This window comes from Carassius auratus, unplaced genomic scaffold (genome assembly GCF_003368295.1).
Source record: "Carassius auratus strain Wakin unplaced genomic scaffold, ASM336829v1 scaf_tig00005249, whole genome shotgun sequence".
NCBI lineage: Eukaryota > Metazoa > Chordata > Actinopteri > Cypriniformes > Cyprinidae > Carassius > Carassius auratus.
In genome coordinates this window covers 196,114-222,748 of record NW_020523643.1, presented here as the reverse complement: position 1 = coordinate 222,748, position 26,635 = coordinate 196,114, and the positions used below count along the sequence as shown (strand labels likewise).

The 26,635-nt window shown below is 36.8% G+C and overlaps 1 protein-coding gene across 1 annotated transcript in view; it reads right to left on the bottom strand.

The window, feature by feature from the left end:
• The window catches only part of LOC113070797 (short transient receptor potential channel 7-like), a 75,684-nt gene that overhangs the window by 33,297 nt on the left and 15,752 nt on the right, over positions 1-26,635 (bottom strand). The window contains exons 2-3 of the mRNA XM_026244240.1: positions 25,539-26,301; positions 7,333-7,515 (exon numbers count right to left, since the gene is read on the bottom strand). Of these exons, the coding sequence (XP_026100025.1) occupies positions 7,333-7,515; positions 25,539-26,301 (946 nt within the window). The remainder of the gene's footprint in view (positions 1-7,332; positions 7,516-25,538; positions 26,302-26,635) is intronic.

Here is a 26,635-nt window from a genome sequence, read left to right as displayed (position 1 = left end):
CATTCAAGATATCTTGGAGAGGTGGCATGTCCAAGTCACAACATCTAACTACTGGGGTGCCTCAAGGCTCAGTTCTTGGACCACTTGTCTTCTCTGTTTACATGTCATCACTAGGTGGCTTTCATATCACAGACACACACACACACACACACACACACAAACATATATATATATATATATATATATATATATATATATATATATATATATATATATATATATTAGTGCTGTCAATCGATTAAAAAAAATTAACTAATTAATCGCACATTTTTTTTTAATTAATCGCGATTAATCGCGATTAATCGCAATTAAAAGACTGAAACTTTTTGGATATGTAAATGTAAAATGTAAATAATTAATGTAAACTCAAGACAAATAAACTATTTAAATTCAAAATATGATTGTTTATTGGAATTTTTGTTTAACTTGTAACACAGATTTTCTCATGTAAACAACATACCTGCAATAAACCATCAATATCCTCCAAATTAACTTTTGGCTTGAAAGCCATATTTATTACAGAAATAAAAACACAGGCATGTAAGTATCATTTGAATTTCAAAACAATCAATGCCAATAAAAAACAAAAATGATTTCCATGTTGAATTCTAAGTGGACTGCAAAAAAATTCCAAAGTATAGTCATTGCCAGTGCTTTAAGTGGGCCGGTATGCACCGTTACAGAGTACTGCCACTTCCAAATATAGCTCTTGAGCGTACCGCCACCTCTCCGTGCGCCCAGAACGTGCTTTTAGCGTACCGGTACGCTCATTTGGACATCTGTTTTAATAGAGGTTTTAATCTTTTACCTGCACTGCCGATTTTCAGAGCGCCCTTCACAATGCAAGTTTCCTAATTCATCCCACCCAGAGCAGAAACTACATTACCCATTCACCCTTAAGTTATACAAGTGAATAGCGCATGTGTCGCTTTTCCCACTGTTAAGTGTCAACAACTCAACGTGGCCGGAGAAGGTGTGTGAAACTCGTTATGAGTGTACACAACGTTCGGTTAAAAATCAAATACAGTTAACAACAACACTTAATATGTTTTCTTGGCTTCATACTCTGAATACTGCAAGAACAAGACCAGAATCAGATGATTCGCTGACTGACACCTCACCAAATTCGGGACAGTCCCGAAATCTAAACTGTTGTCCCGAATCCCGAATCTGGCCCTAATTGTCCCGGAAATCTTGAGTATTTATTGTCTGATAAACATTTAAAAATGTCCGCGGAGGTTGAGTCGTCCTGCAGCCCCCGCTGGCTGCTCATTGGCTGCAGCATCTTTTTTATAAGTTCTAAAACAATACCATAGACGGCAAGGCACAAATTTAGATATTCATTTATCTAATTAATCTATAGCCTATGCACAAAGACAATATGATCTTTTTGTCCCCTTTTTGTTTTAAAGCTTGATGAAGAGAGAGAGCGCAAGTTGCTGCAGCTGCGAGGAGGACAGTGATGCACGCGCACAGGAGTGATTGACAGTTCGCGGCACTGTGTACAAAAAATACTCCGCTACACAATTATTTCGTTATTTTCGTGTAAGCTTATTAACGTTAGCGTTACAGAAAGGTCTGATTTACGCACTGTTACAACAGTCATTGTTTTTTTGTTTTTTAAACAATGACATTTGAGTTCATGATTTTAATGTTGCTGTTTCTTGTGGCAGACTGAATGAAGAGTAATGTTTCTTGTGGCAGACTGAAGAGTAATCCGGCAGAGTTTTATACTGAAACTTTCCGTCTAAAAGTCCTTCCTTGGTCTTATCCATATTTCTTTGCACGTTGAACACACATAGGCCACAACTGGAAATAAAAAAAACTGCAACCGCGTTAATTGCGTTATTTTTTTTTAACGCGTTAAATATTTCAAATTAATCGAATGCGTTAACGCGCTAATTTTGACAGCACTAATATATATATATATATATATATATATATATATATATATATATATATATATATATATATATATATATATATATATATTAAATATATATATATATATATATATATATATATATATATATATATATATATCTATATCTATATCTATATATATATATCTATATCTATATATATATATATATATATATATATATATATATATATATATATATATATATATATATATATATATATATATATATATATGGGGTGAAGTCTTACTGCTGATTTCCAACGGTTTTCCTGTTGTTTGGTGTTGTATCTCTATTAGACAGGTAAATGTGGGTGTTTCTTTGGAGATAATAACAAAAGCTGTGAGTCCGCCTGAGAGAAACAGGCAGACAGATCGTGACATTGATTTTAGGTGGGCCGCCGGCTGATAGTGTGATCCTGAGCTGAGCCTGACCGACCTAAAGCCCACAGCGTGTGTGTGTGTGTATAATAACAGACAATCTATTTCATAAGTTTCAAGCCATATAACATCCTCAACCAGAGAGAGAGAGAGAGAGAGAGAGAGAGTGACACATACGTCTCTAGGGTCACCTAAATGTTGTACCTGGTTACCGTAGTAACAGTTCCAGCATCCCCTCTGACTGCTTTTAATGAGAACTGTCACACACTCGTCTGAATAGACACGATGTTTAATGTCCATCTACAAAAAGAACCAATTTGTATTTGTATGCATAATTTATATTTTAATCTGCATAATCTTTATAAGCAGAATTTGAAACAATTTAATTTGCATAATTTGTAATAGTTAAATGTGAATTGGTTTCATATACATAATTATTTTTTTAATAATGATTCTCACAGAATTGTCATCATATGTTTGAATTTGGAAGATGAGATTTTGTTCACAATAACATGGGTATGTTGTATTTCAGAACACATTTTGATTTTCTTACAGTATTTTTGTCAGATTTTTTAGTAAATTTAAATTTTGTCAAATTTTGCTTCTCAAGTAAATGAATCCTGATTTAAGTTTTTTTTTTTTTTTTTTTTCAGTGTACATCTCTAAACTAACAAGTTCTGTGCTCATCTTCATTAATAATACACAAAATGCACACAGATGTAATTGTATTGTTGTCAAAATTCACAATTATAATGAATTATTATCAATACAATGGGATTCTTTACTTGACATGTCCTCAACTCAAGGCTCAAAGGAAAATTGGTTATTATGATATTGTGGCATTCAAGTGTGCTCATCTCATAAATGATTGCAATAATCATGATTGCAATGCTCCTCAAAGGCTGAACTTAACAAACGGGTATTACTGTCACAGTGCTTCAGTCAGTAAATCTATTAAGAATTCAATCGCAATCTGAAAATATTTAAGATTCAATCAACCTGGCATGTAACGAGAGATCATCTCAGGAGGGTTTTGATAATGCTGAGGGCAACAGGACTAATTACCCTCACATTATCTGGTTAACAAGGTCATGATCCCTTTAAACCCACAGCAGTGATGGATGACATGATCAGATCATGATCTTCTCATAATCCACTGACTCCAACATTCACTGCACAGAAGAAAAACAGACTGCAGTGCAGAAAATAAAATAATATATATTTTTAAAGTATGTATAAATCATTGTAGTATTTTTTATACCACTTTCCATACTGATTTTAAATAAATAAATAAATAAATGTATTTATTTAAAATATATTTAAATTTGTAAAGTATCTATACATGGTATTAGGTACTAATGTCATACTGCTTGCAATTAATGCTTATTTAAAAAAAAAAAAAAAACCCCGAACAAACAATATTCAACAAAAATAAAATAGATTTAATATAACATAATGGTAGTATGTACTGCTTGTAGGGCTGGGATAAACGATTATTTTTTAAATGATTAATCTAGCGATTATTTTTTCGATGCATCGATTAAACTAACGATTAATTTTTCAGACCGATTCAATTTCGATTATCTCCCCATTAATTGACTACTAACAATTTATACATGTTGATTTACATATCTGAATGAAAAAAAACATGAATTCCTGAACATTGCAATATATGTTTATTGCTCTTAAAATTACAAAATAAAAGACTGACTAAGAATGCATTACTTTGCACTTGTATAGAGATAGCATTCAATAAAACCTTGAAGCCTTGAAAACACATAGCTTACTGAAACAAGCTTACTGAACACATAGGGCCTAGCTTACTGAAAAAAAAGTTCTGCTTTCAGATGAAAATAACAACAAATTGATGTCTAGCATTCAATAAAAAAGGTCACCCAAAATACTTGTTTAGAGCAATTGAAAGAATACAGTAACCAATGTAAACTTGAGGGCTTTAAGCTAATACAAAGATCTCTGAATGCTCCACGTGAAACTTTGGTGTTTCGCCCTTTTTCTATCGTGTTTAATGATTTTGATTAATATGCACAAGGGAGAGAGAGCAAGAAGCGCTCGTGTTGTTTGAAGACTGTGAGTGTGCGTGCGCAGCCGGGGCTCTCTCTCGTACGCGCCCTGTCATCACTCACCGATTAAATAAGCCAAAAAATAAACCCTGGACTGGTTATATAACGTTGGACAGAATGTTGATCCGGCCATCACGTATATTCAGCGCACATAAGGTAAACGTTTTGCAAACGTTTTTTAGAGAAATAAAAACAGGTCGACAAATCGATGCACATATTTTTCGGCGACGTATTTTTTCGTTGTCCCAGCCCTAAGTGCTTGTAATTTATGCTGATTATAAATGACTGAACAAACAAACGAACGAATGAGCGAACAAGTGAACAATCAAACAAATAAATAAAGTGTAAAGTACTTTTTACTTAATTTTGAACGATTTTACATAAATAAATAATACATAAATAAATAAATATATTTAAAGTTGTAAATTTATACTTAAAGGTATGCTTTACTTTTGTACTACTTTTAATTTATGCTGATTTAAAAATAAATAAATAAATAAATGCATTTGCATTTTTAAAGTGTACATATTGGTAATATGTTTAATTTATTCTGATTTAAATATATATAACAAACAAACAAACATTTTTGAAGGCACCTGGACTAGATGAATTTTATTACTACATGGAGTACTGAGGGTGCATTTTTGTCTTTTTTTTTTTTCAGCAACTGCATCTGTGTTTATCTTATGAAATGAAAGTAGCACTGAGGCGTGTCACCACTGGCCCACTGTCTCGCCTTCATTTCCTCTCTCTAGGGTGTGTCAGTGTGTTTGAAATTTAGTTCAGTAAGATCAAATGAAGCCAACTACAGTTCTCCAACTCACAGCTCATGGTATATACCTTTCCAGAAGGACAGAAAAACAGCTATGTAACCGAGGGAAAAAATAAAAATAAATAACAGCATGTGCAAAATATGATTTCAAGAGAAAACTGAGGGTATTCCATAGTTATGAGTGGCAGTGTTGTGAATCAGTGGAGTGAGCACTGAACTCAGAAGGCTGACGAAGTTGGGGAGCTGTTAGCATGCAGACAGCGAGTTCTCCATCTGAGACACAGTCCACCAATCAAGAGTTCAGCTGAGGTGAAGAACAGAAGCTCTCAGATACTTGATTAGACTCTGAAGAACTGAACACCTCACCTCACCTCACCTCACGTCTCCAAACCCTTCATCTCGACTGGATATATCCCATAGTACTGAACACTTAATATAGTTACACAAGCTACAGCCAATATGCTTTAGATTTGTTTGTATTTTAGCGTACATTTATATTTTGTTTAGCCTTTGTGTTTGCTCTTCGTAAAGCCAGACATATGAAACAATAGTCCTAAAATGTAACTTAGACTTTCAAACAAAAAGAAAAGTTGGCATGTGTGTTTTTTTTTTTGAGTTTCATATTTGACACATCAGGTTTTTATGGCTCATATGGTATGATATAGTGAGAATATCATGAAAACACCCCTCAGTTGTATTCAGATGCACAAACTGCAAAAATATGCAATTTGTAGATGCTGATAATTATAAGAAAGAAAAAAATAATTATAAGAATTATAAGAAATTATATTTCTTTTTAATTAGATTTATCTTTTTAATTAATATTTTAATTAATAATTAAAATAATTATAAGAAAGAAAAAAAGTATGAAATCCTTATTGTAATGTAAACCAGTGAGGTCTTTATTATGTTACTGTATAGCATATACTTGCATAATATTAATATCAGTCATCATTGTCTTTGTAAGATGATTGTCATGATTATGCTCAGTTTTGTCCTAGTTTTCATTGTGTTTGGTTGCTCTCTGTTTGTTTGACCTACTGTCCCTGTGTTTGATTGATTGTCCCCATTCATTTGTTAAGTAACCCATTAGATCCTTGTTTGCCCTGTGTATTTAAGCCCTGTGTTTTGCTCTGTTCATTGTCTTTTGTTAACGTTGCTACCTAGATGTTCTCTCTGTGTGGATTATTGAAGTTTGTTTCTTGGTTTCCTTTAAATTCTGCTCATCTGATCCTCAGTCCTGATCATTTCTGTATCAGCCAACAACTTGGTGTGACAGAACACAAGACCAAATTAATTGAAAGGTATGGATTACCTAGGAGAAGTGAGCCAGGTGAAACTATATTTATCAAGATGGACATCCAATGGAGTCTTATGTAGAGGAGTTCCTCAAGTATTGCCATATGGCTATGTGGGATGACGTGCAACGTATGGTTTGTTATTGGAGTAGCTTGGACTCTAGGTTTAGCTGGGTAATGCCAGGGGGTGTTTCTAATTGGACCTAAGGTCAGTACTTGGACTGTGCCTTATTGTTGAGCGGCTCCCTATTTACAGTACAGTGAGGGTTACAGACAAGTAATTACATAGAGTCTTCTGCCACCATCTCGGGGTGGGAATGACTAGCATCTAGCATGGCTGATGTCCCTGAGTCCACTCCTGCCCACAAATTTAGATAAAAAATGCATAGTGTCAGCCCAGTCCTGAGATCGGGACCTCAGCCCAAAGGAGAAGGCTCAAGTTCACCCTGCTCCCTCGTGGCAGTCACTATGGCCATCACTAGCCTCCTCATCATGGCTACAGGGACCAATCTGTATTTTTATGCTCCTCTCGTTCCAGAGCCTCCCGCTCTTCCAGCCAAAGTCACAGAGGGTGTCTCCAAGACTCCTATTCCTGTACCTCCCTGGCTCCCTGACCTAGTGGTAGCACCCTGGCTCCCTACACTGTCAGCACCTCCCCAGATACCTGAGCTACCAGCTCCTCCCTGATGTTCTGTTCAAAAAGCACCGCCCTGGAGGCACCACCCTGGTTTCCAGCCTGTACCCTACCAGGATTCCAGGGAATTTGTTTTTTTTTTATGATGTCTGGATAATCAAGTAAAACTAAACTGTTTCAGTCCAGTAATTGTCTATCCTGAAATCTTATTAACAATATCAAAGTTATTATTTAATTTTCCTCACCTTTTTAACTTCATATTTGATGGCGAGTTTGATGCGGCTCAGACAGGGTCTCTGGTGTTCTGTGGGCGGGTTCTGGTCCACATCACCGTTCAGAATGGCCTCTACTTCCTCTGTGTCACGACAGAGATCCAGAACACCTACCACAAAGTCCTTACACTGCATAGACAACTTCCTGTAGTCATTCTGACAGAGAGAAACACAGATAGAGAGTTTAGTCAGGATACCCCACCCAGCTATCAATTAAACCTGGTTACCATAGTTACATATTCATTTGACTGAAAAAAAAAAAAAAAACATTTAAGATATTTAAGAATTTTTTAAGAGTTTATCCAATAAATTTGTATATTTTCTTGCTTGTGGTTTTTGGAACTTTAGATTAAAGAGATTGCAGAATGCGCTGCGCACACACAGAATCTTATTGTCAGTGCTGTCTCGAGTCTTTAATTGATAAAATAGCATAAATACAAGATCGCTACATTATATTCCTCAGCAACGAGTTAAAATTTAAGTAACTGAGTAGATTCCTTGTCTATAGAGAGATGCGCTGATACAGATACAGTTGGCAAATAACCACGGAATAAGCGGGATAATCTATAGCTTGCTGTGCATTCATGTTGGGTGGTTCTTTGCCTCTACATTGTGTTTTTAGAATACTTTTAATGCACAGCAAGCCATTGATTATCCTTTACATATATGATACAGTATGATACAATGTCTGGTAAAAAGGTGATTTTTTTGGTGCTACATTATATGAAATTAAAATAACTTGTTTTAAAAAATCTTTAGGAAAAAATGTTTAATAGGAATAGCTATTTATTTTTATTATGCCCTGAAATGAGTCTATATATTTGAGATTCTTCTTAGAGTGATTAAGATGTTAGACAGCACAACTTTCTCTAATTATTTGACTGATGGACAAGCAGCGGAAAACAACTCCACAACACAGAGAACTTCCCGGACCGCTCAGGAACCAGCATTCACAATGACACTGGAGATCCTGCAAGACTTCACAGAAATAATCACGTGGAGGTGCCCGTCTGTCTGGAAAACAACTGCAGTTATCAGCCCTTACAATCCGCATCAGCGTTCTTCAGCCAAACAGCCGAGCGTTTGATTCTGACACTGAGGTCTGTGGGTGGAACATATGCTGAGCTCCGGACAGCCGTCAGACTGATCTCTGAGATAACGAGCAGTCTGTCCGTCACAGGAAACAAATCCCTTCACTCGTGTGTGTCTGAATCACCGTCCATTCAAGCACAGACACGGATAGGCCTTCGCTATAATCAAGGTCTGTCTGTGATAAACTCTGAACCGTTCCACAGATTGGGCTCAAAGCAGCCTGCCGTTGTTGGATCAAGTATACTGACATGGGTTTGCGTCACAGTGTATCAAACATGCTGACTGAAGAATGCACACTACCATTCAAAGTTTGGGGTAAGAACAAATGTTTCTTGAGCAGAGAATCAGCATATTAGAATGATTTCTGAAGGATCATGTGACACTGAAGACTAGAGTAATGATGCTGAAAATACAGGTTTATCACAGGAATAAATTACACTTGACAATATATTCCAGAGAGAAACAATTATTTTGAATTGTAATAATATTTCACAATATTACTGTTTTACTTTTCTTTCTATTACTGTTTTAAAACCTTAAAAAGATCTTAACAGCTGTAAACTAAATGGAAGAACCTATTATAACATTATTTTAAGCAAATTCATTAAGTGTCATAAATCTGCTATAAGATCTAGCCCTAAAATCTGTTATACTATCTACTGTAAGTATGCAAATGATAATGCTTCGAGCCATGCCAGTTTGTCCTTACAGTATGTCCTGGTGCATTACAAAATATGAAAATGATTCATAATTCAATGCAAAGTTTAACGTCAGAGCTGCAACTCTAGTGTGGATTTTAGAGCATCTGGAACACTGCATTTACAAATCAGCATCCATAATTGAAATTTTATAATGTGAAATATGGTTATGACGTCTGCCTCAGGCATTAAGTGATCTGCAGTCCTTACATTAGATGGAATATCTCAATCTTCTATAAAACCATTAAGATTGATGTCTTGAAATTTCTCAAATTAGACCAGCGGATGCATACAGCAGCCAGATCACACACGCGCGCACACACACACACACACACACAGGTCTGGACCAGCAGCTGTTCTGAGTGTTGAACCCTTTCAGGAAAATATATCAGTATCAAATCTGCTGCATTATGATTCTACGCACATGAGTGAACATCTTTACCCAAAAATGCAAAACATTCACTTCACGGTCATACAATATCTAACTGACAGATGCAACATCTGTCAACACATTTCATTCCACTGTAGCCATGAAGAAAATAATCTAGACGAGAGCAGAGTATTAAAATAATCAATTATCAAAATAGACATTATCAGATTCAAGGTATCAGATATATATATATATATATATATATATATATATATATATATATATATATATATATATATATATATATATATATATATATATGCAGTTTTATGTATTTATATTTTTGTAAACTGAAACAAGTTTTGTAAATTTGTTGTCACATTTTTAAATGTATAGATGCTCACAAGTGAGATTTCAATTATACTCTGACTGCTGAACTGGAAAAAGGTCTCCATTTCAGAAATCTGTGCGTCTTATTCAAAGAGCCAAACAGCTCACAACCCGTAACCAAACAAACATATATACACAAGTATTTTGGTCAAGGTAATTGAATAAAATGAGAAATAATTTCAGTGAAAGCACAATGGGGAGACAGGCCATCCAAAAACACTCTCACACTCTCATAATGTGGCTGTAAGTCATGTAAACACTTTTAAACTAGAAATGCTAGCTTGGGTGACTCTCGTAATTGGGGCTCTTTTCATGTAAGATGCTGAATCGATGGTGCAAGAAAGCAGAGATAAAGGCTATTAAACTATTTAAATGAATGCACAGCCAGTGTAACAGCCGCAACTCTTGATTAATGAATTCGATTTTCTTGTTTCCTTGCAATAATGGAGCAATACTTTAGCTATATACTGTATTTAATGCTGCTGATGTGTATACGTTTAATGTTCAAGAGTCTCTAACAATGATATTCTTTTTTAAATGTGTTCAGAGAAGTGTCATTTCATCACTTGCTAACCAATGGTTTCTCTGAAATGAATGGGTGCCGTCAGAATGAGAGACCAAACAACTGATTCAAACATCACAATAATCCACAAGTCTCGGTGCCAGCAGGAGTTGTAGGTGGGAGGGAGTGAATGAACAGTGCTCTCTTCCACCCTCAATACCCATGGCTGAAGTGCCCTTGAGCAAGGCACTGAACCTCCAGTTGCTCCCCGGGTGCTGGATATATAGCTGCCTACTGCTCCAGGTGTGTGTTCACGGTGTGTGTTCACTTCTCACTGCTGTGTGTGTGCACTTGGATGGGTTAAATGCAGAGCACCAATTCCGAGTATGGGTTACCATACTTGGCAAATGTCACAATTTTCCCTTTCACTTATTTAAACCATTGTTTCCAGATAAAGTATGATTCCCTATATTCATAATAGTGCTCTCTCTAGTGAAAGAGACATTTTGTCTGAATCAGGAGAGAAATATGCAGAGATCAAGCACAAAAACAGGCCAAAACAGCTCTGGTTAAATAAACCGTTGGATTTTGATTTGAGAGGACAACAGGGGATGCACTTTTTCACTGGAGGAAGCTTATTATGGATATGGACTAGATTTTGCCAGAAGCAACAGTTTGATGTTAAAACATCTTAATGGTGGATTTGTTTCTCACAAACATGCATATTTCACTTCACAAGATGTTAACTGATGAACTGGAGTGGTGTGGATTATAGTGATATTTTTATCAGATGTTTGGACTTTCATTCTGACGGCATCCATTCACTGCAGAGGATCCTGGTGAACAAGTAATGTAATGCTACATTTCTCCAAGATCTGTTCTGATAAAGAAACTAACTCATCTACATTGGATGGCCTGAGGGTGAGTTTAACTAATTATTTTTGTAGTCACGTTTCATGCTGTATTACATGCTGCAGCCTAAAACAGTTTGGATCATTTCTGTTTACTGCACATGGAAAACAATTAGCTTTTGGACATTAGATAGGAACAATCTGAAGAACAGAAGCAAAGGGCCTTGAGCTCTTTCTCAGGAAATAGAAAGCAAAGTTGTTTTCTGCAGGTCTCTCTTTTTTTCTTGCAGCTTTGCTGATTATTTCTGGTTTGAAATAGTGATGTCCGGTTTCGCGAACGAATCGTTCGATTTAACCGGTTCTTCTTAGTGAACCGGATCAACCAGTTCACCAAATCGAACTGAATCATTTGAAATGGTTCGCGTCTCGAATAAGCATTAATCCACAAATGCCTTAAGCTGTTAACTTTTTTAGCGTGGCTGACACTCCCTCTGAGTTCAACCAAACCAATATCCCGGAGTAATTCATTTACTCAAACAGTACACTGACTGAGCTGCTGTGAAGAGAGAGATGAAGATGAACACGGAGCCTAGCCAGATAACGAACGGACACGCCCACTGCTGGAGCGGTTCTCGTTCTCGAGTCAAGAATCGGTTGCATCGGTTTTTTGGATCACCAGTACACTGAACCGAGAACCGTTTCGGACGTGTCCGATTTGAGAACCGAGGAGCTGATGATACTGCGCATGCGTGATTCAGCGTGAAGAAGACTGACACACAGCACGTCTGAACTGAACTGGTTCTTTTGGTGATTGATTCTGAACTGATTCTGTGATCATGTTATGAGCGTGGGTAAACCGAGGGCTTGAACGAAGGGCAATCTGGCAAAGCGTAAGTTTATTTAATAACAAATAAATCGCACTGGATTATGTGTAGTATGTGGATCATGGTTTCAGCGCTGATGACACTTAATTTATTAACTTTATATCTTCAAGACTAAAATCCTTGTATGCACATTATTGCTGTTACTGTATTTGGGTGCATTGCTGCAACACTTAATTGTAAACTTTTCATGATTATGAGGTTTTTAACTGACTAAAGTTATGATTACTGACTTTATATATTTGAATGTTTGATAGACTTGACACCATTATGTCATGGCCAATGACGTCATTATGTCGAGCGTAAAAGAACCAATGAACCATTTTTTTTCCGGTTCGTGGAAAAGAAACTTCCTATCACTAGTTAGAAATTTAGCTTCCACCATAAGTAAAAGTGTAAAGTGCCACCATAAGCTTAAAAGTCTGACATTTTGACTTTTACCTTTTGGACTGCAGAAAAGTGACCTTCATCTTCAGAACACCAACTAAGATATTTTTGTTGAAATCCGAGGGCTTTCTGACCCTCCATAGACAAGGGATCTACTGTACTTCAGTGCCCAGAAAGGTAGTAAAGACATTCAACTTTGACATTATAAAGCTACAAGAATACTTTTTCTGAGCAAAGAAAAGAAAAATAACGACTTCAATAATTAATTTTCTTCTGAGTCAGTCTCCGCTGCCATTCATAAGGGGACCACTATGCATGCACTGTGCCTTGCACCAATGCTGTCTCGAATGTGCAGCGAAGATCTTTGTTATCTTTGCAGACAAAAAAGTATTCTTGTAGCTTCATATAATTAAAGTTGAACCACTGATGTCACATGGACTCTTTTAACAATGTCCTTCCTACCTTTCTGGACCTTGAACATTTCATTTTCCTTGCTGTCTGTGGAGGGCCAGAAAGTTCTCAGATTTCATCAAAAATATCTTAATTTGTGTTCTGAAGATGAAGGCAGGTCTTACAGGTTTGAAATGACATGAGGACAGAATTAAAATTTTTGGTTGAACTGTCCCTGAAGTCCAGATCTAAAAATCATTAAAACTTTGAAATAACTTACTAAACTCATAGTGTTTATTTATTTAAATTTTTTTTCTACCACAAAAAGGTTGTCCAATCTTTGTCAAAACTGGCTCAGAGAGTCTTCAGTTCAATCCTCGCAAAAGCCACAATGTTGTTTTGGTTTTAGACAACAATGTCTTCAAAACTTCAAAAATGTTCTGGACAGTGAACAGAAACTAATTATTTAGCAAATTCTCAGGAAACCTTTTCATACTGACACAATGCAGGGTTGTTATCGTTAATTACAACACTATAAAATCTAATTAGTTGTGCTTTCTTAAAAAAACCATGCAAAAACGATTGCCTTGAAACAACTAAGTAAAGTGAAATAGGAATAGTGTGTTGTACTGACAAATGCTTAGTATAGTTTACTTACACGAGAGTTCTAGTAACTAAAAAAGAACTGTTGGGCAGCAGTTCTCAATTCCAGTCCTCACGCCCCCCTGCTCTGCACATTTTTTCGTTTCTCTTATTGCTTCAGACATTATTGCGAAGTAGACATCACAGGATGTTTCGCCATGATTCCAGTTCGAAGTGAATGTACATATATATTCCATTCAAAGTGCATTGAAGTGAGCGAGACATGAATTTAAAAATGACTTATTTTAAATATAAAAATAAATTGTGGATTTTTTTTTTTTACTTTTTATAACAGTCTTGGGCATGTCAAAGATTAATAGCAACATTGGCTTTGATGCATTATTATTTTTTGTGCAGCATTAGATTAAACATTTTTCTCCCTAATTTGTTATTGGTGGCTGTTTTTGCCCCATTGACTTCCATTATAATGATATTTTTTGATTGCAAAGTCATGACACCATATAATCATGCATTCTTGATTGTTTGTGGTTTTCCCTTTTGGGAAGAGGTAAAATTTGTTATTTTTTTACAGTTGATCACTAGGTGGGACCATTGACCCTTTAGATAGGCCTGTGCAAAAAAAGGCTTAGTTTCTGGCTTGTATATGGAGTTATATGGAGTATAACAGCAAATTATAGTGTTTGTGTGGGTGAGAGATTCTTGATTGTAGGTGGTTTTCCCTGTTAGGAAGAGGTGAAATTAGTAATTTTTACAGTTGATCACTAGGTGGGACCATTAACCCTTCAGATAGGCCTGTGCAAAAAAAGCTTAGTTTCTGACTTGTATATGAAGCTATATGGAGTATAACAGCACATTATATTTTGTGTGTATGTGTGTGTGTGCGAAAGAGAGAGTGTGTGTGTGAGAGAGACCTTTGCGCACTTACCTTGATGTATTTGAGAAAATCAAAATGTACACCTCAGCTTTCAGAACTACATGTAGTAAACAAAAGTGTATTTATACACCTGCTGCCTTTTAATGGTGGTTATAAGTAAAAAAAAAGAAAACAAAAGCAAAGTACGTGGATTTAAATTGATGGCTTTACCATCAAGAAAAGACAAGCATTTCACACATAGACCATTCATACTTTTCGCCATCAATAGGCAGCAGGTGCATAAACACACTTCTTTTTTTATTGTTTACTCCATTCTGAGAGCATTAGGTGCATATTTGGATTTTTTCAGATACATCAAATTTCTCATAAGCTTAATTGATTTGGTCTAAAGAGAGAAGAATTAATTATTGTTTTAATTTGAAAACTACTTATAAAATAGCTACCAAAATAAATTTTGGTAATTACAGTTGGGCTAAAACTATTGACTAAAAGTAGTGACTAAAAGTTGACTGAAATACAATGACTTTTCATCGTCTAAAACTAGACTAAAACTATGAAAGACTCAAATGACTAAAATGTGACTATTAAGCATGACTTAAGCGTGACTATTAAGACTAAGACTAAATCAAAGACTGTCCTTGCAACGTTTGAACTGCCCCTCTTTATAGAAACAGCCACAGACACAATGCAGGCTACTGGTTCAGGCAACAGTGCTCATCCTCCATAAAATGCGCAGCACACATCTGGATATTTGGGTTGAACTCTTCTGGAACAGTGTTGTAAATACAACTCAACCACTGATTTCTAATCTTGTCCTCTTTTGTAAGGCCAAACACATAGTTTCGCTTTCACAACGAAATACACAGAGACTCCACGACATGGCAGCAGATACAACAGAGAGAAGTTACACCTTCTTTCTTTGCATGAACATTTGGGTGACGTTTTATGGAAATTTTCCAACATGGTGACATAGAGATGTGGGAATGAATATGTTAGAATGAGGTGTTTTAGGGGTGTGTGGTTGACTGTTAACTTTTATAAAGAATATCTGGATTTGGATTTGAGACTTTAGTCTTTGCAACTTTACAGATATTCTCTATGCATCAAGAGCTTGTAACACTCCAAAGAGAAAGGAAAAATTTAAATCGCATCATATGACCCCTTTAATACAAGACATTTATATAAGATGGTCCCGATGATGATGGCGACCTCCTTGGCATGCTCCGCAGTTATTTTTTGTGTTTTTGTTAGTTGTTTTTAGTTTTATCTCTGCAATCAGTTTCACCAGAGACAAATTGCTGGACATTCGACACTGCACATCACCCGACATATTACCAGTTTTTGACTACTCTGATGTTTTGCTGGACATACATAGTAGTTGGCCGTGCAGTGTTGCTGATAAAGAGCTTCAGGATCCACAGATGTGGAAGCGAGCCGGCACACTCATGAAGCTCAAGCAGTGTGGATTTCAAACGCCGTTGTTTATCATTCATCTGGTGAACCTCCACTCTCTACCCAATGAACTTCTGTTCTCCAGGACAAATAAGGATTTCTCACACTATGCTGCTCTGTTTTTCACAGAAACCTGGCTGAATGACATTCCATCTGACGAGCTTTCAGCTGTTTAGAGCAGATCTCGACACAGAATCAACGGGGAAATTGTGCGGTGGCAGAACATGCTTTTACATCAACGAAAGGTGGTGTATAGCTGTAACAGTGTTAAAGAAGATGTGCTGTCCCGATCTAGAAGCACTCTTCATTAACTGTGAGCCGTTCTATTCGCCACAGGAGATTTGCTCATTCATTCTCGTTAGTGTTTACATTCCTCCACAAGCGCAAGTGAGCTCACTTTAACTGAAACTTGCTGATCAAGTTTATGTATTATGTCCTTCGCATTATATTTTAGAGTGTACTTTTGTTTATTTAAAAGAAAATCAACTGACATGCAAATATTCAGACAACTATAACTGACCTTCTAGACAGTGATGCCTGAGCACACTTTTCTTTGTTATTTGTTTACTAGACAGCTATTTCTATTCCCTTGTTATTCTGTTTAGCATATGATGATGGAGTAGATATGAAAATGTCAAATGATGAAAACGATCCCGCCACACACTCCCATGAGCCCCACCAGCCTGAGGTGTACATTTCATATGACTGATAGCCAGCTGATTTAGCAGACTCACCCTTTTCAATTTCGGAGGGATGAGAAAGATATTATGAGCTTGAACAACCCAACAATTATGAATATTGCCTCAATACACACACACACACACACACACACACACTCACTCACACACTCATTAGATATCTGATGATCTCCCATCTGAAGTCTTCAGCTCACATTATAGTATTATAAGCTCTGCATATAGGGTCTGTGACACATTTCTAGCCTATTAACTTTAACTGCATTACTGTAAACAGTGTGTGTGTGTGTGTGTGTGTGTATGTGTGACAGTATAGATGTTTGGCTTCGAGCTACTATTGGTTGCTTCAGGTAAAATTATTGAGACTATCACAGTTAAAGGCGGAGTATATATACCTGCTTTGTAATGAATCACTTCACAGAGCTTCTTCCTTGTTTTCCGGTTCCGCATGTTGAGTGGCATGAGGGAAGTTTGTCTGTTTGGTCTCTCGTATGGCATGTAGGAGATCGAGTGCTGTTTCCCACGGCCGACCTGATTGTGTAGAGACTCTACAGGTAGGAACGCGGTTGCTTATAGCGTTTTTTCAATCTTTCTTATAGGGCAGTGTGTAAACCGAAGTGTCTTCTGTTCTATTTACAGTGTGCACATTGATTTCGCACTTTGGACTGCTGTGACTGGATTCCTCGCACCCAAAAACATGCAGTGTATTCTGCCGAATAGCGGGGAGAAGTGTGTGTGTGTGTGTGCTCTTGTTTTTGTGACATAACTCTGTAAAGTGACATGGGTATGACACAGGTATTACAAGGAGATGGTGACTTATGATACATAACCCATGTCCCCATTTTTCATAACGCTTATAAATCATACAGAATGAGTTTCTTTGAGAAAGTAAAAATGCACAAAGTTTCCTGTGAGGGTTAGGGTTAGGTGTAGGATTGGTGAAGGGCGACAGAATATACATTTTGTACAGTATAAAAACCATTACGCCTATGGGATGAACCCACTTTTCACAAAACAAACATGTGTGTTCGTGCGCGCGCATGTGTGTGTGTAGGCTACCTGCGTCTATGTTTACAAGGAGAGTGTTGTGTGTCGGTTGGTAATTGTATTGGTTCCTTTCAAATGTTTATTGTTAATTTTGTACTCGTGTTTTTACCGTGAACGGTGTATTTAATTCTATGTATGTGATTCTGTTTGATTTCATTAGGGGTTGAGTGTCCAAAAGTAAAGGGGCGGGGCTTGACTTGTGGATTATTTCTGTGCTGTGTATGGGCACCATTGTGTGAAGGTGATACCAGTTATTGTTCTGGTTTTCTTTTGTATTTCTTGTGCTACTTACTGAGTGTTGTGGTGCTCATTAAGTGGAGCTCTCTGTGGGGTATACAGTATTTGGGAACAGAAGCCCCTCTTGGGCTGAACTGGGGATCGGGAGCCCTTCCTTGTCTGAACTGGGGATAGGGAGCCCTCCGTGGGCTATACGTGGGAACACTCCGTGGGCTGTACGCGGGAATAGAAGCCCATCCTGGGCTCAACTGGGGATCAGGAAACCTTCCTGGGCTTAAAGGGGAAACAGGAGTCATCCCTGGGCTTAACTTAAGATCGGGGATGCGATTACATGGTGCTGGCACTGGAGGGTGCTTTGGAGGAGCAGAGCGCTTTCACTGGAGTGAGTTTTGGGACTGGAGCCAACACTGGTGCAGGCTCTGAGGCAGGAGCCAACACTGGAGGGCACTCTGGAAGGCGCTTATGAGGAGCGGGCATTGGGACCGGAACCAACACCGGGGCCTTTTGAGCACCTGACAGGCATGCCATATTAATGTTTGTTGGACTTATCATATTACTATTTATTTTTCTTGCCATATTAATGGCCGGTGTTCTTGGGTGAGCAGCGGACAGCAGTGGGTGTGGGTGAGCCACTGAGGCCTGACAGGACACAGGCGACATTCAAAAAGAGTACAAGATTCATCAGCTCTATCAGGGGTAAAATCAGAGACAGGAAGATCGCAGCGGAACATCTCATCATCCAGTCCCAGCAGAAAGCACGCACCAGCCTGCCAAACCCCCACAGCTTATCCTCAGCCATCATAATTTTTGGGACTGGAATTCTGTCACAGGGTGCTACTGTGAGGAGCATGGAGCGAGAAGAGGCAATGTCCAATTCAAGGTCTTTAATAAATCAAAAGGAGACAGTAAAACTTGTAGACACAAACAATCCCAGACAAAGGAGAACAGAACGGGCTAGACCTAAATAGGGTAGATATTATTGGGACACACCTGGGAACAATACAAACTAAGTAATCAAACACAGTATTCTTCCTATATTTTATGTTGTAAGTGGAAGTAATATACATTACTATAATATATAAAGATAATTGTATATTTTAAAGGGGCCATATGATGTATATTTTAAAGTGGCTAAATGCTAACACTAGGAAAGAAGGCGTAACTTTTAATTTTGCTGTTGCCGCCATCCCCAATTAGTGAAAACAAAACTACTTTGTTTGGCCTTTCTAGGGAGAACACAACTAGAAATGAGTGGTTAAGTAGTATTTGCAACATTGTTCCAAAATTGTTCAACCCAAATATTTAGATGTGTGCTGCTTGTTTCCTGAACCAGTAGTCTACAATGCGTCTGTGCACAAAGGCCGTTTCTATAACGCAGGGCAATTCCAACTTTGCAAGGATGCTGGATAGCTGGCCAATCAATGCACACCTCGCTTTTCAAACCGATGAGCTTTGCAAAAAACGACATGTTTCAGAATGGCGGGGCATAGAGGAGCAACAATAATGTACATTATGTGGAAAATAAAGTGTATTTTGAACCTTAAACCACATAAACACATTGCATTATGTCAAATACACAAAATAATGTTATTTTTAGCAAAGTCCTTGTTAATTAATAATTAATAGCCCTTTAATTAATAAAATGTACGTATGCACATAAATGTATAAGTATATTAATACATAAGTGTGTGTGTGTGCGTGCGTGTGTATATATTAGAGGTGGGCATAGATTAATTTTTTTAATCTAGATTAATCTCACTGTGATCTTGAAATGAATCTAGATTAATCTAGATTAAAATGGCTCATTCGAATTCTGCCGAAGGCATTCAGAATATGTATGTTACCCAAATAAAATGGACAAACAGTAAGTCTTTGAGAAGAGGTTTATCAAGCTGGGTGGTGCATTAGAAAAGGGGCTCATCTCCTGTTTCCTAAATGCATCACAAAGTGCTTGAAAAAGCTGTAAACTAATTCCACATTGCACTAGGTGCAAACAACATTGTATGTATCCTCTATATGAAATTTAAATATTATATACATTTTATATAAAAATGATAATACATTTGGGTGTACAGCAATACACAATAAAGCGAAATTTAAATTAAAATTTCAAGCGCTATACTTTATAAATGTAATTAATTTAAATTGTAACAATAAAATAATAAAAAATAAATCCTGAATAGTATATTAATGATTCTAGAATTACTTTGTGTAAAAGAAATACATTTAAAAAAAACTGAGCAATCTGAAAATTATACATAGCTATGTTTTTTATGTAATATACATCATATAGTTTAAAAGTATGGAAGCATATGGGTAGCATTATTCAATTTGGGATGTAATATGCAAAATGACAATGCAATATGTAAAATGGCAATGCATTTCTGTATTTACATTTACATTTTCCAATACATTTGTGCAACGTTTGGTGCAAAATGAAAATGAAAATTAAATTACATAATTTTCATTTGCCATTTACTACACCAGTTTTAATATGTAAAATGAATATTAATTTTAACGCTTTACAGATGAAAACCAATCCGATTCGACCAATCAGATGAAAGCAGCGTTTCAGCTCCGCCCACAAGTCCGAATGAAATATTGAAGCCATAAACCGAAATGATCAAAACATACACGGACCATCTGTCTTGTCCATGTTGTCTCACTTGATTGAATCCTCTTCTTGAGACTTGAGTCTCTGACCTTCTGTAAGCCCCGCCTTGTTCACACAATGATTGACGTGGCGCGAGGGCGGGGACACGTGATCGGCTCGGAATGCATTTTCAATGTGCACATTGAGTTTTGCTACATTCATTGCGGGACACCGAATGAAAATGCAATCGTAAGTGTCTTGACTGTTAGTGTTAATGCAATTAAGAAAAATAGCATTTAAATGATCATTTTGCCACAGTTTTTGCTTTAACATGTTAGACATATCTAATCATTTCTGTAATACATTTTCATTTTAATTTTGCAACTTATAAAGCGTTAAAATTAATATTCATTTTACATATTAAAACTGGTGTAGTAAATGGCAAATGAAAATTATGTAATTTAATTTTCATTTTCATTTTGCACCAAACGTTGCACAAATGTATTGGAAAATGTAAATGTAAATACAGAAATGCATTGCCATTTTACATATTGCATTGTCATTTTGCATATTACATCCCAAATTGAATAATGCTACCCATATGCTTCCATATAAAAATGCTCTGAGTAGATGATCCATCTAAAGGATGAAACTACAAAAACACTGAACCCAGCACTGGACAAAACTACATCAAACGTCTTATTTTATGCATGAATATTAGAACACATTAGTATAAAGCGCGCTGTCAGGTGGCTCTGGAGGAGGATTGATTTGGGCCACAGACGGATCAGATCCCTGAGGAGTCCAGCAGGATTCAGACGTCAGGTGGATTAGACTCGCACTCATTAGTGAGCAGTGTGTGCTGGGAAACAGATGCTGCTCTGCTGAACATGTGGACACTTTACTGAAACACTGGATGTGTGAATTAACATTTAAATACACACCCCAAGAGCCCCTTAGAGAGACAGGCTGTAGTTAATTACACACAATCACACTCCTGTGTGAAGAACACTTTAATTTACAGTTGTGTAGTGGACACACACGCCGCCATCTGAGCCCTGACAAACACACACTCCCTGAGATGCAACCTTCATTAATTTAGTTGATAAGTTCATTCTTTAAAGGGACAATAAGTAACTTTTTAAGTATTTTATTATCTAAAATAAATATTTTTATTCATAAATATGCCCTCAATGGTGTACAAATACCTATGCCAATGTTTAAACTAATCCTTGTAAATGAAGAATTTATTATCTTTATATACATGGGACGGGTAGGTCGACGGAGGCTTCCATGTAGTTCCGCCATCTTGCAAAACTATAATAGCAGAGAGGGACAAAAAGTACTAAGCCAACGCGTTTCCACAGCGCGTTTTCGGTCAGAGCCAGAAACGCAGGTGCAGAGCAGTGAGAGACGCTTGAAACTGCACCGGCAAGTTTAAAAGTCTGGATTGCATTCTTATTATGGACCATACATATGCCGCGCCACAGGAGAAGAAAACATCGTCGCCAAAACAGTCAAAAATAGAACGTAAAAGGAAACGTGACCATAGATTACAGAAAACAAGAGTTAATGTTGGGGATGCTTTTTCTAGGTGGAAAGAGCTAATGCTTGATAAAGATTTCAAAAGAGACGCTGAAGTGGCCAGTTTTCTTCTCGACAGGTAAGTCAGTGTTACAGTCTGTATTATAATATTTTTTTTTTATATCTAACAATGCATATAATTCAGAAAATATAACGAATAAATTAGACATAACTACTAATCACAATATTTCATGTTTTCCACAGTCAGTAATTCATACTGTAACATTCGTTTGTTAGTTGTCATGTTGCAGTTTGTTTGAAATAACACACCTGTTCACCTGAAGGAAAACTCGACGAAGTGCTATTAGAATACATCCTGTCAAAGCTTTTTGGTACATATCGCCTACCGTAGATGCAATGTGCATTTGAAAAAGCGAGGCGCTGGAGAGCAAAATTAGTTTGAATGCAAAATACAATTTCACCACTAGATGGGAGTAATTCCTACTCAGTGTCCCTTTAATATGCATACAAATACAACAAATACAAAGAGCTATTCTGTTTCTATCTCATCTTCTTTCTGCTGGCTTCTCATTCTTCTCAGGTTCTCCAGGTCAGGACATCCATATGAAGCAAAAGCCATCAGCCAAAATATCAAACTCATGCCCAAAGAGTACATTATCTGACTGTTTCCTGCTCCATTTCTCACAGGCACACATGCTGTTATTCATTGTTCTCATACAGTGAGCGTTGATTGTATTGCCTGAAGATTCAGTGTCGCTGCTGCTCTAATGTAGTTTGGGAAGATGAGATTTCCTTGTGAAATGTTTTCATATTTTATTGAGTATATTTGTTATCTTTCCTTACCTAACATCAAGTGACTTTATACGCAGATCTGCATGTATTGTATATGTGCTCAAATAAGTGAATCTAACAGAATCACACAAAATCTGTCAACTTGTTTGACTTTTAAGTAAAAAGGAAGAAAAAATATTTTGGCTGAAGAAAATGTATCTCATTATCTCATTTTTTTTTTGGGGGGGGGGGGGGGATTGCAGCAGTATTTGAATTGACATTTCATAATTGATAATTTAAGCACTTTTCTTCCTTTAAGATTTACCTTAGTTTTATAAAAATGGTGATATATTATTTTAATTGTAAACTATTTTTAATAGTATATATTTACTGTGCTGAATTAAATTTTAGATAATTTTTGTATTATAGTAATGTGTTTAAAAAACAAGTAAAAAAAAGGTCAAACAAACAAATAGATAAATGCAAATATGTCTGTAAGTAATATATATATATATATATATATATATATATATATATATATGTATATATAAGAAAAAAAATATATAAATAAAATTACAAACTTCTAATTATAAAAAGTAATATAAATGTATTAAAATTTTTACAAAGATCTAGCATTTTTTATTATTTAAAAATAGTACTTTATAGATATAATGAAATAGTCCTTTATAGATATTATATCTATCAAAAAGTTTATAGATATTATATTATATATTTATAGATAATGAAGCCGTTTTTTCACCCAAATTCTTCAATTCTTACTTAGATGTATTAGAGATGATGGATGCATCACCAATTTAGACTTTGCTATTCACCAGAAGCAATGCATGATGTGAACCATGCCTCCAACAAAACATCTCAAAACACCACACAACACATAATGAAAAACACACATAATGCCTCAGGTCCTGGACATCTTGCTGTCTTCAACAGAAAATGAATTTTAAGGTTTATCAGCACACTACTGTAATAAGAGTCGACATTCATCAGTAGAACGTAAAGCCATCTGACCACCAACTGACTCAAAAAAAAAAGCAGGAAAACAACCCCAAACACATGACTAAATCAATAACAGAACAAAACAATAGGGGTCCTATGATGCGGTTTCATGTTTTCCTTTTTCTTATGTGTGTTATGTAGCTGTTTGTGTATGTATAAGATCTGCAAAGTTACAAACTGTTTTTTCTTTCTACATCACTATGTGGAAATATTTGCATAATGCCACCAAAATGTGCATGCAAAGAAAGATGCTTTTTAAAGAAGCTTCAGATTCATTCTGCTCAAGTTGTTCTTGCAAAGTTGTTTTTGATCAATTGGCTTGGTCATCTGCATTTTCAGAATCTGACTCGGGCTTGAACTGAAATGGTAAAAGTGACGCATTATTAACTATCTTTATAATTGCTTTGGAAGCTGAAGCTTGCAATTATGGTAAGGGGCCTTACAATTCCAACACATGCTTAAAATGTTTGGCCAATCAGAGCTCACTGTGCTTTTCGGTAGGAGGGGCTTTGTACAAATCGACGCATTTTAGAAAGACTGGGCATAGGGGAGCTACAATACTGTACGGTATTTGAAAAGTAATGTGTTTTTTTATCATTGAAGCAAACATATTCGATTACTCCAAATACACAAAATAATGAACTTTGAAAATAGCATCATACAACCCCTTTAACAGGAGAAAACAGACTTTCTGGAGTGAAGCAATCAGAGTCAAACTCGCCAAGAAGCTGTGATATCACCTTAAGAGAGCAATTCACACCAGATACATCAACAAACTGCTAAAATGAAACCACTTTGGACTTTGACCATGTGCAGGTCTGATGCACAATTACATGAATCCTTGTGTATTGCGAGTAAGACAGAATAACTTACAGTGATTACAAATAAGAAATTTTTGTATATAAATAATTTTGTAATAATTTCTGAAGACAAAAATCTTCAATATCAATAACATATAAATAAAATATGCACACGAATATCAACTGTTCAACTGCTTCTATCATTACAAAATGTAAAATATTTTATCATTCAGGTCTAAACTGCTAAATGCAACTGTAAGTCATGAAGATATTAAAGGTCCCATAGAATGCATCGATACAATATTTTTAATTTTTCTCTGGTATCCCCAGAGTGTGTATGTAAAATTGTATCTCAAAATATCCCACAGATCATTTTTTATAGCTTGTTGAAATTGCCACTTTTAGGGTATGAGCCAAAATGGCTGTTTTTTTTGTGTTTGTCCCCTTTAGAGGGGGGTTGAAATGCTATTTCATGCATACTGAGTTAAAGAGTTGGATTCCCATGCTAAACATGGACAAAGTTTCAAAAATTTAGTTGTACGTTTGAAGGAGTATTTTTGTTCCAAGAATACCTCTCCCAGTTTGTCACAAGTTTCGGAAAGTTTTTTTGAGTATGGCTCTGTGTGACGTTAGATGGAGCGGAATTTCCTTATATGGGTCCTAAGGGCACTTCTCCCGGAAGAGCACGCGCTCCCGTAGAGCAGAGCACAGACATTCACTGATCAGAGCGAGAGACCAAATTGTCACAAAAGAAGTGTGTTTTTGGTTGATTACCAAAAAAAATAAAAAACAGCATTAAGGGACCAGTGGATGGAGTTTATTTTTACAGAGCATCAACGGAGTTGTGCAAGTGTTTTTGTTTGTTCCCTGCATTTCGAAGATGCTTGTTTTACAAACAAGGCCCAGTTTGATGCCGGATTTGCATATAGTTTATTTCTTAAGGATAAATAAATTTGTACTTCAATAAATATTTTTTTTTCTTACCTTAAACTCCGTCTCTATGTTGGCGAGTCGTTCAAGCTCATTGCTGAGCTCTAGTGCCGTCAGTACGGGATCTTCACTGGACAGCGACAGGTAGGCGGCACTAGCGAGCCCTTTGTACGCGTTCATGCGTGATCTAGAGTGACTGAACGAGTCACGTTTCTGTTTCTCTGTGCACTCACAGCACTTGCAGAAGTAGTCATGCGGCCGCTCGATCCTGGCGCCCTTTATCAGCAGGATGTGTACGATCTCGTACTCCTGACAGTGCGCGGCCAGAATCACCGGCGTCACGTCATGCGAAAAACGTGTTCCATCCTCGTCATAGGCGTAGAAGTCGTCATCCCTCAGTTCCTGCTCCAGCGGGCTCAAAGTCAGCCTTAAACCTCCTGCAAATGCCGGATGAGCCAAAATGGCCTCCACAATTCGCACGTAACCTTTGCTAATTGCCAAAAGAAGTGCGTCGCCAATGCGCGCCATCCCGTCTTTCTTCAGTAAAAGCTCTGTGACCTCCAGGTGCTCATTGCTGACTGCTAACTGCAGTGCATTTTGCCCCATGTAGTCCACGCAGTTGCAATTAAGCGTTTTGGATTCATCCAGCATCTTACGGACGACAGGAATATTGCCGTACTCCGCTGCATCGAGGAAACGTTCCTCCTCCGCCGTGAGGCTGGTACCACGTTCGTTGAACATGTAGGCGGGGCCTCGGATGGCTTGCCGACGGCCCTTCTCTCGCAGGGTGGTGTGCCTGCGATGCATGACCTCCGACCTAAGAGAACACAAATAATCAGTCATGAAATGGATTTCGCAACCCATATTCAGAGGTGGATAGAAACGAGTTACATTTACTTTGTTACATTTACTTGTGTAAAATGTTTCGAGTAACTAACAGAGGTGGGTAGAGTACCCAAAAACTTTACTCAAGTAAAAGTAAAAGTAATTCTAGAAATATTTACTCAAGTAAAAGTAAAAGTACTAGTCTTGAATAGTTACTTGAGTAAGAGTAAAAGAGTATCGGATAAAAAACCTACTCAAGTAGTTAGTTACTAGTTACTTTGGGTCATATATACGGAGCCTTTTTTTATATAGATATATAGACAAAA